At 50.3% G+C, this 15,157-nt stretch overlaps 1 protein-coding gene across 2 annotated transcripts in view; it reads left to right on the top strand.

The window, feature by feature from the left end:
- Nucleotides 1-350: 350 nt before the first annotated feature.
- Spaca7 (sperm acrosome associated 7) overlaps nt 351-15,157 on the top strand; it is a 27,087-nt gene continuing 12,280 nt past the window's right edge. The window contains exons 1-4 of one of the 2 annotated variants that reach the window (XM_013515703.1): nt 351-517; nt 7,902-7,964; nt 9,584-9,706; nt 10,882-10,950. In XM_013515703.1, the coding sequence (XP_013371157.1) occupies nt 424-517; nt 7,902-7,964; nt 9,584-9,706; nt 10,882-10,950 (349 nt within the window). In that variant the 5' untranslated portion in view covers nt 351-423. The remainder of the gene's footprint in view (nt 518-7,901; nt 7,965-9,583; nt 9,707-10,881; nt 10,951-15,157) is intronic. The other variant, XM_013515707.1, reaches the window with a different exon arrangement.

Raw genomic sequence — 15,157 nt, 5'->3', positions numbered from 1 at the left:
TATGGCCTGGGACACTGGATGTGGCCCAGGACTGGTGGGTCCAGATGAGCTGGGCTGTGCCCATCTGTGCTCAGAGTCCTCATCAGCATCCTCCCCTTCAGTACTCAAGTCCTGGGGTGAGAGGGCCGCAGGACAGGTGATGGGACGGAACTGAGGAGGGTCTCAGTCCCCTCCACACCTACCCAGGCTGGGCTTGACCCCAGCTCACTTCCTGTCCTGATGTCACAGGTCCCTGATAGGACCCCAGCTCACTCCTGTCCTGACGTCACAGGTCCCTGACATCACCCAGCTCACTTCTTGGTCCTGAGGTCACAGTTCCCTGATGCAACCCCAGCTCACTTCCTGTCCTGATGTCACAGGCCCCTGACATTCCATGTATCCTGGAGACCAAGAGGAAGACATTCCTCCTTTGGTGAAGGGAACATGGCAGCAAATAGAGGAACAGGGACCCTCTTCCTGCTCTTTCTGCTGTCCTGCTGGCCAGAGACCAAGTTGCAGCTGACAAAAACGACCTCAGGTAGAGTCCCACAAAGACTTACAGACAGAAACCATGGTTGATGGCCTTCGCCTCCCTCTCTCCCCGTGGGGTTGGCTATTTCCTCCTTGAAGAATGGAGGGAGGGGGAAGCTGTCTATCTTCAAAGCCCTTGTAAAGTTTATAACCCTACAGAAGAGCAGTGCATGTTCTGTATTTTAGCTTGTACTATGGAAAGTTTCTAACTTACCCTAAAACGGAGGGAGACTATCACAAGCCTCCACGAACTCATCCTCGTTTCAATAATTGTGCGCATTTCACCATCTTGTTTTTCCTGTTCTCTCTCACACACCCCATGTGTGCACATGCACGGGCAGACATGCTTTTTTTTCATTTTGAAAAGTATTTTAGCACTGTCCCAGATGTCTTCGCACTTCGTGTAAAATGTTTCCTTGTTCACAGGTAAAGGCATTGTTTCTTTATATCCATAGCATCATTATCACACTAGCAAAATTGACAAAATCCTTTACAGCAGCTAATGATGATTAAAGAAAAAATATCCCCAACACTTAAGACATGTCAAGGTGGGATTTATTCAACAGTGGAGACTATAGGGAGCTCCCACAGGCACCAGTGGAGACAGACAGCAAGGGCCAGGGTGGGCAGTGGAGACCGTTTCCTGAAGGTCCATATATTGATCAGCTTTCATGTTGCTGTGGTACACACCTGGCCCCTACAACATAAAGGTGGGAGATTTACCAGCTCAGTTTCAGAGGACTCAGTCCATGGTCAGCGGCTCCAAGGCAAGGATATCAGGGCAGAAGGGCATGGGGGAGTAAAGCTGTTCCCTTCACAGTGTCTAGAAGTGGAGCAGGAGAACAGTGCCTCCATGGCATGGCCCAGTGACCTCCCGCAGCTGTGCCCACCTCCCAACAGCACCCTGGGCTGTGCACGTCCCTGCGCTCATCACAAATGTGCACGGGTCCACATGATGCAGGCAGCTCTCAGGAGTCGTGCATCCAGGCGTGTGGACAATAAAGATTACCTGGCACAATCAGATGAGTCTTGGCCAGCCAGGTGCATAAGATCTGCTGGAGGAGGCCAAGGTGGCCAGACCTCATGGCACTCACAGGAGGCTGGGGGTTTCCTGAGCAGACTCCTCAAGACTCTTGCTGCAACTGGGAAAAATAGGTCCAGGTGGAGCCAGGGGTCAAGGCCTCAGCCAAAGATGCCTCTGGAGTACGGCTGGAGGGGCGAAAATGGAAATAGAGTCAACCGTTTGTGTCCCAGGCACCAGACACTCCTTTCCTTTGAAGGCTAAAGCCCCGCTTTGCTTCCTGGTGTACACAGTCAGGCTTTCAATGAGGGGATTTCTAAGAAAGGAAAAAGAAAACAGAGCTGGCAGTTGGACCAATTTCCTGAGGCCAGAGGGCACCCGTGGGAAGATCTCTAGATGCCAACTCCACACTGCTTGGGCTGCCAAGCGAGGTGGGCTTGACTTCCACCAGGCTCCTAGTCCCTGGCGATGCGTGGACAGCACAGCCGCACCCATGCTCTGCTCAGAGCAGCGTGGACACCACACTTCTGCTCGCTGGGCCTCCGCTGACCCAACGGAGGGGAGGAGAGGAGGACAGAGTCACAGCTGGACAGGTGGGAACCTCAACTGCTGAACACAGCTTGGCCCACAGTGAGGGCAGAGGAGAAAGGAAGATGAGGTTTACCAGGAAGTAAAGAGGAGGAGGAAAAGAATGGATGCTTAAGAGAATTCGACGCCCTACAGTTTTTCATTAAAACATAAAATATATCTTAACTGTCATCCTCCTTTTGATCAAAGATAACCAAAGCTATTATCTTCTACAAAACACTCTGTCTCGCTGGACATGGCCCGATTGCTCCCATAAACGTGGCGAGAGTGGCCACCAGTGCAGTATTTGGCTCTGCGTGGCTGGTACTTCCGCTGCAGAATCCCAGGCCAAGCTTCTCAGGCCACAAGGGGAGGAGCCAAGGACTTGCTGTGGGGACAAAGACTCGGTGAATGCCTTCCTCCCAAGGCTCCCAGACCTGCCAGGAGCTGGCCTTCGTCACCCGCCTAAGGTAGGGGCCTGTATGCCCACAGCCAGGCCAGCGTGTGCAGGCAGCCCAGTGGCCACCGGCCCCAGCAGGACAGCCTGCACTCCTCTGCCTGTCACTCTAAGTGGGGTCATTGAGTCTGAGCCTTGGTGTTTGGATTGGTCATATTTTTGTCACTGGAGCAAGTACCTGACACACAACATAGAAGGAGGAAGGGCATTTTTAGCCCACAGCTCCAGAGCATTCAGTCTGTGGTCGGCTGCTCCAAACAGAAACCCTGTTGTGGGTGGCACAGTGGAGGGAAGCTGCTCACATCGTGGCGGCAGGAAGCAGAGGTGGGGAGAGAGCTGGGGAGGAAGGAGCCAGGGACCAGATATAGTCCCCAGAATCACACCCACGGCCCCCCAGGCACACCCAGAATGCTCTGAGTTCTCCTACGCGTCTCTCACGTCAATCTCGACCACCAAGATCCACCCCCACAAGGCCGTCACCAGCATCCTGCCCTGTTGTGGGGATTCTAGGTTCCTGCTGAACTCGTGCAGATCTGGCCAGGAAAATCAGAACTGGATTCTGGAAAGGTCGGATGGGAAGAAACAGAAGTGTTTCGCTGTGTGTACAAAGTGTGATGCCAAAGTCCTGCAAGTTACGGATGCTAAGAGAAAAGGGGGGTTCTTTGAATCCGGAAAACAAAATCTTAAAGAACTAGAAAAGTTGAAAAAAAAAAAAAACAACTTATAAATGTATGATTGCCTGGCCAATTCCTTCAGTCCCGGGTGATGGATTCTGTTGTGCTGGCCCTCAGATTGATGACTTTGTGAAGCCACCAGCTCCTGAGAGTCTGGAAACATGCTCAGCCAGTGCTGTAATCCTAGGTTCTCAGCAGCCTCAGTCAGACCCTTCTTGGAGTCTCTTCCCTGAATCTTCTCAAAGCTGAAAGTTTGGGGAATTTAGCTGATTGCAGGAGCTTTCAAAAAAGTGTCAGAATAAAATAATATTTGTCTTAGTCATCACTGAGACACCGTACCTAACACCAGAAGCTTAAAGAGGGAGGGGTTTATTTTGGCTCACAATCTGTGGAAGTCTCAATCCATAATCTTTGGACCAGGCCCCAAGGCAGGGGGTCTGGCAGAGGAGAGCTGCTCAGGGCATGGCAGACAGGAAGCAGATGGAGAAAGAGAAGTCAGGAGAGAGATGGAGCTTCCAGGCCATGCCCCAGGTGTCCCACCAGGCCCCACCTCCTAACGGCAGTCAGCTCTGAGCCTTCATAATCTGATTACCTTCTAAAAGCCCCACCCATGAGTTCATCGGAGCAACAGCATAAGACTTGTCTGTGCAAGACAGAGGCCTTAGAATGGTCACACCTGAAGATCTAAGAAAAGTGTATTGCAGAGCCACCAACAAAGAGATCCGACTACTCCCGAGCATTTTATGATGCTAACTGAAATTACAACTGATGACATTATACCAGGATATACCTCAGTCAGTAAGGAAATGAAGAACTTTGTACAACTTTTGAAAGCTTATACACATACAAATGTACCATAACGAAGGTACATTTCTTGTACTTCTTGTTTGACAAAACTTCATAATTCAACATCAAATAGCCGCAAGCTAATTAGTTTAACATCGATTTTTCATACAATGAACAAACAAATCCTTTGAGATTTCCCAGGGCTCTAGGAGATTCTCAAAATCAGCCTGAGGTCTCAAAGTCTTCATCTAGAACTTGATTGGAGAAGTTGTCAAAAAAGTCAAAAAGTTTGAATACCTGCTTGAATAGGATCATGGGTTACTATAAGGTAATAGTTATCCTTTTAACCAAAATGACAATAAAAGATTTTAAAGGCAAATAGAGAAAGCAACATAGTTGTTTAAAAAGAAAAACAAAAAACAAACAAACAAAAAAAAAAACCAGAAAAAACCTAGCTGTCTTGAGGTGAAGACTGCTTTCTTAAGTAATCAAAAACACGACACAGGAGACATGCAGCACAGGAGACGATTTCGGAAAGAACAGAATCTGTGTTTGCTAGGAAGATAACTCAACGGAAAAGAAAACCCTTTAGGGTCTGCTATTCAGAAGCGGCCAATGCCCCAGGGCGGTGCCATCCTTCCAGCGGGGCTGCAGCCCGTGACAGGTGTGCCAGTAATCTGCTCGCCGGCCCTGCTCCAGCCCAGGAGATCTGGGCGTTGTTATCTCTTTTCTCCTCATAGACCCTCTGCACAAGGCAACACCCATCTAGGCTTCAGCCCTTTGTCAACCAAACTTCAAGCTATTTCAGGGCAACAGCAGAGGAGCGCACGCTTTCCTCACAGCTTCCTCAGCAAGGACATGTTCTCCCCATGCCCGGTTTCCTCTTTACCTTTGCCGCTTCCTATAGTTTATGTGTGTGAATTATAATTTCAACAGAGAACACTGGAAAGCAGGCAGTTGCACATTACCTGTCAACACCAGTAGTCGTGACAAACTAGCAAAGCTTGTAGTTACACCATCTTACAGTTTTTAGAAACCCATTTCTCTGTAATTTTTCAGTGTAGCAAAGCAATTGTGTTTCTTAGCAGACCCACATGTACTTAGTCTCTCCATACCTCATAAAATAAGCAGCCAGAGTTTATCTAAACTTCAGCTTATGCTTAGCAACAAATGCTTCGATAATTTAGAAATCATCAGTGCCACTTAATTCATCATAAGGTGAAGGTTAGACACTGTCTCTAGGCAAACATTCTATAGAACACCAAACTACCCATGACCTAGTTAGTGCCTTGTGAGGTACTTCAACCCAGGGGCAGCACTTAAGACCTGCGGTTTTCTGGAACCAGCAATCTTAAACTAGTTTACTGACCACAGATTGGCCCAGATAAGTGAAAAACCTTTGGATTAGTTTCTGTACCTCTGGTACCTCTGAAAATATTTAATTTATATAAGCACTTAGTTTTCTCCAAGCCCATCTGAATAAATTTGAGGGATGTCATAAACTAACTCTGCAGTCCTTTCAAAGGTAGAAAAATGTCACATGTCCATAGCTCAAGTACACAGAGGAGCAGACAGACAGGCAGACACAAGATCTTAGACCCTTCCCTCTGAGATTCCAGTCACAAATCAGGCAAAACTATAATACAAAATTCACTAGTCTCTCTCCACTTTTATATTTTCATCAATTATAGAAATAATTTATAAACTTTATATAGTATGTTTCTGACAAAAATGGGGTAGTTTGAGTTTACCTATTCAGTAAAGGCAAAAAGTTTTTCATTTTTAACTGATATTTGTGGGGTGACTTTCCATATTTTCTCTTGCACTGTGCATAATCTTAGGAGGCTGTGGACCCCAGGACTAGCAAGTGAGTGGAGGGGACACCCATCTGTCTCCACTGGCCTCTGTCTGCCGCAGGTGGCTGATGTGGGGTGCCTGAGTCCCCCAAGCTATCAGAGAGGGCAGAGGTTGGAGCAGAAGCGAAGGCCACAGAGGAGAGGAGGGTGTGGTGTCCCTTGCACATCAACTGCACCCAGGAAGAAGCAGGCCAGGGGCCATCAGTGGGATCCCAGGGAAGGCTGCAGCAGACAGGACGTCCCGAGTGAGGGTGACAGCCTTGGCAGTCAGGAAGACCTGTCCATCCCAGAGCCATGGATTGCACCCCCTTAATAAACAGCTGGGAAGGAGGGCTCCTCTGGGACCTGTCCTAGGAGCCAGGCCTCAGTGAGGGCCCGGGAGTCACAGGGATCAGGGCCTCCCCCCACCTCCTGTCCACTGTGGAGGGCACTGCATCAGCTCAGCTGGTGGCCAGGTGGTCAGCCATATCAGTGGTGCTTACCAGGGCCGTAGGTAAGGGGATCGGGGCCCAGGGAAGACTCTGACCGCATGGGCAGAGGCACTACAGGTATCTGTGCATCTCACAGAGAAAAAGACATGGGCTGGGCTCAGACAACACCAGGACAGTCTTCAGGTGAGGGTCCGGGTGGCCACAGCCGCACCCACTGACCCCAGAGGACTGTGCTAAAGGCCAGCACTCGCATCCTTGGTGAGGATGGGGAATCTGGTCAGATGGACAGTGGCCGGGTGGAGATTGGGGGCTTCCCTGCCCGGACTCGGCAGGACTCTCGCTGACACCTGAGAACAGGCTAAGCCAGACCCTGGGCCTCGGCAGGAAGACGCCTGTGTGGAGGCCAGGCCCAGTGTCCTCTTCACTCACAGCCCCCCTGGTGCCCCACTGTCTCAGGTGACCCTTGTGGTGCCTCAGCTAGAGACCTGGTGGAGACCTCTGGCCACCCACATGGCCTCTGAGGGCAGAGTGGTCTCCTCACCCAGCTCAGGGACCCCCAGCTTTGGTCACTCCAGCTGTCCCCAGCATGGCTGTGGGTCCCTCACATGGAAGTGCTGGGCACCAAGGGGACAGACAGCAGCCACCGTGGCCTCCGTGGCCTCCATGCTGGGGAGGGCACTGTCTGTGCTCCCTATCCAACAGCACCGACGCAGGACCCAGCAGGAGCTGGCCGGGGCCCAGACCTGGCGGTGTCCTGACTGCGTCCTGACCGCAAGCGCCCTGCCATCAGGAAGCTGCGGCCCTCACGAAGAGGTGACCACAGGAAGCCACGGTGAGGCAGACGCCTGAGAGCGCACGTTCGCAGCCGCACAGTGCGGGGCACAAATGCTTTATGCGCGGCTCACGGCTGGCTCGCCCGGCGCCTCCATTGTGATTACGGGACAGACGTTCACTGAAAAGAATATTTTGAACAAACTGCTGGCACGGCGCAGCTGTACCCATTCTTAATGATCCATTAATGCCTCCTCCGAAGAGAACTGTACTTGCGCTGTTTCGTTTCCCGAGGTCAGCATACTGGGAAGCATTGTCACCGCCACCAGACCTCGTTACATATTTCCCGCATTGTTCCCAGGCACGTGTGCGGTGAAGCTATTGGCATGCAGATTGTCCGTCATTAAAGCCATTTGAAAATCAGCTTTGTCATTGGTTTGGCTGGAACTTCAGATTCTTGAAGACCAGATGGGCCTGAGCTCAAAGAGGCCAGGGCACCTGCCAGACCTGTCCTCCTGGGGCTGCCCGAGATCTGGGCGCAGGGAAGGGCTGACCTTGGCCTTGAGCCAGGGAGGTACTGGGACCCCGAGACCCACAGCTGCTCAGTTTGAGAGCTGGACAGGGCCAACCCTGGAGCCACGAGGTCTTCCTGCTCACCTCAAGCCTCCAAGCCCAGTCCATAGGCCTCCCTGTGGCCATCTCTCAGCTTGTGGGAGGCTCAGGGACTCAGTGTCTTCCAGAACAGGAGGTGGCACCCCCTGAAACCACATCCACTTACAGAGAGGTACAGTGAACAACTGCTGTTAAAATGTAGGGTTTTCATTCCAGTCACAAGTACAACTACCGGAGAGTCACTCAGCTCAAAAGCACAAGATATGCATGGAGTATTAGGTAAGAACCCTGTGCCAAGCATTGGGCTGTGGAGAAGCTGGGCCACACTGGGTGCTTCCCAAATAACCTGAGTTGCAGCCAGCGAAGGAATGGATTTGGTTTGCGGCCCTGTGCCTGTTCTGCCTGAGCCGGGGCTGACTGTGCTGTCGGGAGCTGGGCCGGGCCGGCGGGGAAGCCGTGGGCTGTGAACCGCAAGGGTGCAGCCTTCTCCCGGTCCCTCCTTTGTCTCTGTGTCCCGGCTGCATCTGCCGTGGGGGGAGCAGCTTCTCCTCCCTCTCCCTCTGCCTGGCTGTTTCTGCCCTCGAGCCGCTGAGCAGACGGAAACCGAGAGCCAAAACAAAGCTCTGCTCCTCCGAGCTCAGGGGTCCCACGCTGGGTCCCAGCTCTCAGCGAGAGGGACAGGGAGGTGGGCGGGAATCGCAGTCCCCCGGCCTGTGGCTTTAGTGGCTGAAGTTCCGGCGGATGTGGACTCTGAGGCCAGGCGTGGACTCCGGGACTGTTGGAGCTGACAGCACCCTGCAGCTGGCTCCTCGCAGTGAGGCCCCGGCAGGGTCCACGTTGGCCACCTGGAGCCCACTGCCCCCTCAAGCCCAGCCCGGCTTCCTCCTCGGTCTGCACTGAGCCAGGCTGGTGAGTGCGCTGCCCCGAGGGCCCGAGGCTGAGCCCTGGCCTCCTCCTCCTCTGCCCCGTTGTTCAGGGGACCTGGGAGGCTGCAGGGACACAGGCCAGCTCCTCAGGGGTGCAGCCGCTGTCACCTGGCAGTGCCTGACACACAAGTCTCCTAGCTCTCTGCAGGAGGTGCTGACACTCAGAGGGTGGGGACCACTGACTACTTAAGCACTGTCCAGTGTGACCTCATCTGCAGCAAGTACTGTCCACTCTCTTGATCCTCATAAAAAGCCAGCGGCTATGCCCACACTCCACACGATGGAGGGCAGATTATCAGGACTGAGTGTGACCACACTCTGGGAGGACCACGGGCCAGGGCTACCAGCAAAGCCTGGGCCAGGAGGGCAGGGAGAACCTAAGATGTGCCTGTGGAACCATTGTTCAGACACCCATCCGTGCTGGGGACGCAGACAGGACAGAGTGGCCGCAGGGCAGGAGGGACACTCACAACCGTGGCTGGGGCCAGGGCTCCAGTGTGTGTCTCACTGTGACAAAACACCGGGGACACCAGCTTGCATAGTGTGCGGGTTGGTGCAGGCCACAGCCCCAAAATTTCCATCTGTATCCACGGGTTCCATGGCTCTGGACCTGTGGCAAGCAGCGCAGCTGGTGGGCTGCGTGGTGCAAAATCCAGCTCACTATCGGGGAGCAGAGAACCAGGGTCCCACAGCGCCCCTGGCAACAGGGCCAGGGCCACCTGGAGTCCAAGCTCAGAGTCCCTGGGGCCTGCAAGCTTGAGCCAGAGCAGCAGGCAGCGTTCAGGAGAAATGCAGAGTGCCTGGATTCCGGAAGTCTCTCAGGGAGGCAGTGCCGCCCCAGCCAAGGTTCTCCTGGGGGTCGGAGCCCTGTCCCCACGTCTCTGTTTCCTACCCACTGTGGCAGGGACAGCGACAGACGTCAGCCTTGCACTGTGCGTGGGTTCTAACGTGTTCTCCTGTGTTTTTCCCAAGATGAGATTCTAGTCCAAGAGATTTTGGAAAGAAACAAATCAAAACTTCCTGAACTTCCTGACCTTCCTGAACTACATACAACAGCAGTAGGGGCACTATTAGAAAAAATCCTCACAAATAAAAGCAAGTATACGGTTTTCTCCCATAATCTGTGTCTCTGGGCACTGGGGTACTGGCCATAAGACCCATGACCCGGGGATCCGGGAGGCCCCCTGCACGTGGGTGAGGGTGAGGGAGAAGGGGAGCAGCTGGCCCAGCCCTGCCCCGGGCTCCGGGGGAGGAAGTGAGAGCCAGGCAGTGGGTGGCGCAGCCCCACCGGGGCTGGTGAGCGCACCGCCTGCTCTGGTGCCCGGCCGCCCAGGACGGGCACACTGAAATGACAGCCTGAGTGTCCACACGCTGCCATCCCCACGGCCAGCTGGCCGGCTCACCTGCGGCTCTGAGAGACGGGTGGTCCTCTGCCCCACCGCTCGGAGGAAAACCGAGGCCAGCAGGGCTCGGCCGAGGTCACCTGGGAGCCCCGAACAGAGAGCGAGCTCCCCAAAGCCGGCCCACGTGGGCAGACCCTTCAGGGAGGGCACTGAGACCGAGGGAGAGACTCGGGGATGGTTGCCGGGGGAGAGACTGGCACCTCGGGAAGGCGCAGAGGCAGGAAGAGGGGGTGCTGTCTGGAAACTTTGCACCCAGACGCGAACTCTACAAATTAGTGTGGTTCACCGGATGCCCAGCAGGCCCACAACCTGGGCAGCCAGACAACCCCGACTCAGTTTAGGCATTAACTTCCAGACACACATTTGCAAACAGAACTTGACAACTTTATTGTTATCCTAACCTAATACTTTTAAGTAAAGCATGGGCTAAAACATCCACAAGAGACCTTTCCCCATGTTCTTCATCAAAGATGCTGAGATGGATAAGATTTACCAAGCTGATGGTTCTGAGAATTACCAGGAATTGCTAGAGAATTTATAATTCTCTTCAAGCAATGAGAGCAGAAGTGGTAGACACGCCCCTGCAATGCCCTGCCTGAGCTGAGAACATAATGAGAGACAGACAGATGGGCAGACTGAAACCCTTTGCGGGTAAGGGTGCAACTTGGCTGAAGGTTGCAGCTGCTGCGCCTGAGGGAGAGCCTGCACCCGCTGACTTTCCAGACCTGTTTTCAGATAAAACTTGAGAATGAAATTAGCTTGTGATTTGCCATCAACACATAAATGCCCCGGTGTCCCAAGTGTGTAATCAAGACAGTTTCCGTGTTCTAACGTGTTCTCCTGTGTTTTCCATGTTCTTCTCTAAAGCAAACACTGAAGACATCCCTCACCGCATGGTTCCTGAGAGCAGCCACGAGCCGCAGCTCCCTTCTGGAGGTGAGCACAGACTGCGTGGGTGGGTGCTCAGGCCACACCTGCCAGGCCCCGAGGCTGGGGACACAGCACAGGCGGCATCCTCGCCCCTCCCAGGCTGTCCGCTCGGCAGCCCAAAGTCCTCCATCGGTAGTTTGAACAGCTCCTATTGTAGGGCTGCCTTTAGGTTCCCTTTGTACACATGTCCTGCCATTCCCACTCTGTCTGTGAGGTTTTTGGTTGTTTATCCTCAACATCTAAGAGCTTTATTTTTAAGAATACTAAACCTTTGAAATGCATGTTGCAAGTACATTTTAATCTATCATTTGACTTTTGATGACATTCATGCAAAAAAGGGTCAACTTTTGTGTTGTCAAAATTGCCAGTATTTCATTGCCTTCGGTGTGTGGCCACAGCTAGGAAATCTTTCCCTCCCCAGAGACCAAGGAGAGATCACTGTTTCCCTGTGCTAGTTATGTGACTTCGTCTGCCCCAAGCAGTCTGTGACATAGAGGGAGTTTATCTTCAGGTCTGGCGTGAGTCTTCCTATTTTGTCTTCCTACAGATGGCTGCCCGTGGGTCCCAGTGTCCTACCTGCCAGGCCCCTTGGGTCACGAGGCCCAGTTGCCACGTGACAAGTTTCTATCATGCAGTGTCTCTTCCCAGCCACGCGTCCCTGCTCCACTCTCCCCTGGGTTCCGAGTGCGGCCTCCTCTTCTTTTATAGTGCTCTGCTTGCTTTTCAAGTGGAAGTAATGTGTTTAATCTCCCTTGTTTTAAGTTTGGCCTTTTTACTGTGATTTATTATTTTCATAAAAAGTTAAGAAAGAACCATCATACTTCAGGTGTTCTTTGCAGGAACAGATGACATCTTCCTGCTCAGTCAAGTCTACCTTTGTGTCTTTGGATTTTCCTTGTTCACCCACTGCATTTTTCACATCTGGTTTATTCCTAAGCATACAGTCATCTTTGTTGCTGTTTCACACGAGCTTTTTCCTGCTATTGCTTCCTTTGGCCAATTCTCATTTGTGTAAACGAATACAGTTGATTTCTGGAAGTCACTTTTCATCCTGCTGCCGTGTGGAATTCCAGCATCTTTGGAGGTAGCCTTGCCACTGCCCAGAACGTCCCAGATGTGTGTACCACCACCTCTGAGGCGGAAAGATTTTCTCCTTTCTCAGTGTCTGTGTCTCACTGATATCCCCTGCCTAGGCTGTCCTGGCCAACATACCTAGCACAAAGTTCAGCAGGGGTAGTTAATGGGTATCTCCGCCTATTTTGTGATTTTGGTGTCTATCCCATAAATAAGATGCTGGCTTTACAATGGAGGAATTTGTGTTTTAGCCTGTGAAGAAAGCACCCAAAAGAAAGCTTCTTTTGCATCTCGACAGTCTTTTGCATCATCTTTGGAAATAATCTTGTTTTCTCTTTACACACAGTAACATGTTGAATGACATTAGTAGATTACCAAAGATTGAACTGACCTTGCATTCCTGGGATAGATCCCACTTGGTTATGTGGTATAAATTTTTTCTGGCACTGGGGTTTAAACCCAGACCCTTCACATGGACCTCCATCTCCAGCCCTTTTTAAATTTCTTTTAATTTTTGAGACAGAGTCTCAATAACTCACTAAGTTGTCCAGGTTGGGCTTGAACTTCCAATCCTCCTGCCTTAATTTTCCAGAGTGCTGGAATTATATATGTATACCACCATGCCTTGCTATGTTGAATATTTTATTAAAATGGTATTGGATCTTGCTTACCAATGTTTTATTTAGCATTTTACATCCAATTACGTTAATCTGTGGGGTTTTTTTATTCTTTATCAGGTTGAAGTGCTTTATACTTGCTTTATAAAAAATAACATTTTCTTTTCTTCTTTCATTCTCTGGGACAGTTGCAGCCCTAGAAGCATTTTAACTTCTCAGGTTTGTTAGAATTGCCATGCGAAAGTATCTCAGCCCTTCGCTTTCCCAAGCAGCAACCCCTTCAAATCGTTTTTGGAAATTTGATCTGAGCGGGTTTTTTTCTTCAAACAGACTCAATTTTGGTCAATTTTGACCTCTATTTTCTTGGAACTTTATCTACTTCTAAGTTTTCAAGTTATCTGCATAAACTCCTTCAGATTGTTTCATGACCTTTAAATTTTGGTTTCCATGGTTATCTCCCCTTTGTCTTTTCCTATTTTATAAATGCTTTTACTTTCTCAATTAAGTAAGCATGCATTTTGTCTTGATTAATGTTTCCCCAAAACCCAGCACTCTTCTACAGTAACTCTGCTGTCTTCCATTCTCTACCCGCTTAATTTCTGCCGTTGTTATTAACATTTTCTTACTTATGCTACTTCACGGTTTACTTTGTTGCTCTTTTTCTGGCTTTTAGATCTGGTTAATTCTTTTATTTAATCTTTTTATTTTACCAGTAAGTGTTTAATGGTGCTCTTCTTTCAGTGTATTCTATAAGGTTCTCATTTATGATACTTTAATTAGTCATTATTCCCAGAAATACTATCAATTTAGTTTGTATTTCCCTTTTCACAAAAAGTTTTCTAATAAGAATATGCTCTAAGTTCCAGGTGGCAAGGCCTCTCTTTTTGTTTGTGGCCTCTAGTTTTACTGCACTTGAATAACGATGTGCTATTTATAATACTGCCACTTTGGGAGATTCACTCATGGTAACCAAACACATAATCAGTTTTTGTGGATATCCCATGAGCGCTTGTAAAGAAAATGTGTTCCCCAGCATGGAGATGTCCAGGGAATGCAGAGTATGTTCAGACTTTCTACCCCATTGATCATGCTGTTCACCTTCCTCGCTCCTTACTTACGTTTAATCCATTTAATCTTTAATTGAGAACAGTGCATAAAATTCTCCTATTAAAATGCTTTTCTGGGGCCAGGGATATAGCTCAGTGGCACAAGTGCCTGCCTGGCAAGCGCAAGGTCCTGAGTTCAATTCCCCGTACCAAAAGAAAAGTAAACAAATAAAATGCTTCTCTGTAAATGTCCCTGCATTTTCTGTACTTTCTGCTTCATCAGCATTATTTCTATGACTCGGTGTGCAGATTTTCCTGAGTGCTAATCTTCCTGTGGACACTGGCTTTTGGTGTTAGAAAGAGCCTCTCAGTGCTTTAGGAGTGGATTTCACTTTCTGCGGTACCAGGGTCACTGCCTCCGGTTTCTTTTTGTTTCTCATAAATGTCATAGATCTTTGCATATTTCTCTGTTATCTTTTCAGCTGACCATCTGTATTTTAATACATTTGCTTTCTCTTCCACTTCCTCACTATGGTTAAATGCACGTAACAGAATTTACCAGTGCAACCACTTTTAACTGTGCAGTTCCACAGCGTCCTACGCAGTCACTGTGTCCCACAACCGTCACACCCCCTGTGTCAGTGACCCCTTCCACCCTGGCTGAAACTCTGCACTGTCACGCACTCCTTTCCCAGCCCAATCCCCTACCCCCGGCGACCACCAGGAGCATCTCTCTTAGGCGTGTGACACCCCCCCAGCCACCTCATCTAACCTGACATACTTATTTTTGTGATTGGTTTATTTCACTATTTCATTTCCTCAAGGTTCAGTATATTACAGAATTTCCTTGCTCCTTAAGGCTGAGTAGTCTGCAAGTCATATAGCTCATAAAGAAAACATACCCAGAATATTTAGAGAACTCCTAACATTCACCAGAAACAACCAGCCCAATGCAGAGTGGGAAAGGATTTCCTCCGAAGAAAATGTGCAAGTGGGAATCATCACAAGAAAAGATGTCCATTCCGTGTCACTCTTCATTAGGAAAGTGCAAACAAGGACACACCTCTCACAGAAGGACACTACTTTAACAAAATAAGAGGCACAAACGTCAGGGAGGAGGTGGAGCAGGAGGAAGCTGTGTGCATCATGAGCAGGAGTGGAAACTTGTGTGGCCACCGTGGGACGGCGTGGAGCTCCCCACAGCTGAAAGGCAGCATTGCTGCGAGACCGGGTGATTCCACTGAAGTGAGCGGACCTGCAGGACTGAAGGCAGAGTCTGCACATGCGTGTTCACAGCAGTGCTCTCACACCTGCTCAGGCAGGGCAGCGGCTCCAGTGCCCACTGGCGAGACAGTGGGTCCACGCACTGTGGGGGCGATTCTTGGTTCCTCACCCCTCAGCGTCACTTTACACATGTACACTTGGATCTTACTTTCTAAGGAAAATTTCTTCTTTCAGTATTTTTTTTTTTTTTTT

This window comes from Chinchilla lanigera, unplaced genomic scaffold (genome assembly GCF_000276665.1).
Source record: "Chinchilla lanigera isolate Chin_1 unplaced genomic scaffold, ChiLan1.0 scaffold00003, whole genome shotgun sequence".
Lineage (NCBI taxonomy): Eukaryota > Metazoa > Chordata > Mammalia > Rodentia > Chinchillidae > Chinchilla > Chinchilla lanigera.
This window is presented reverse-complemented; position numbering and strand designations above follow the sequence as displayed.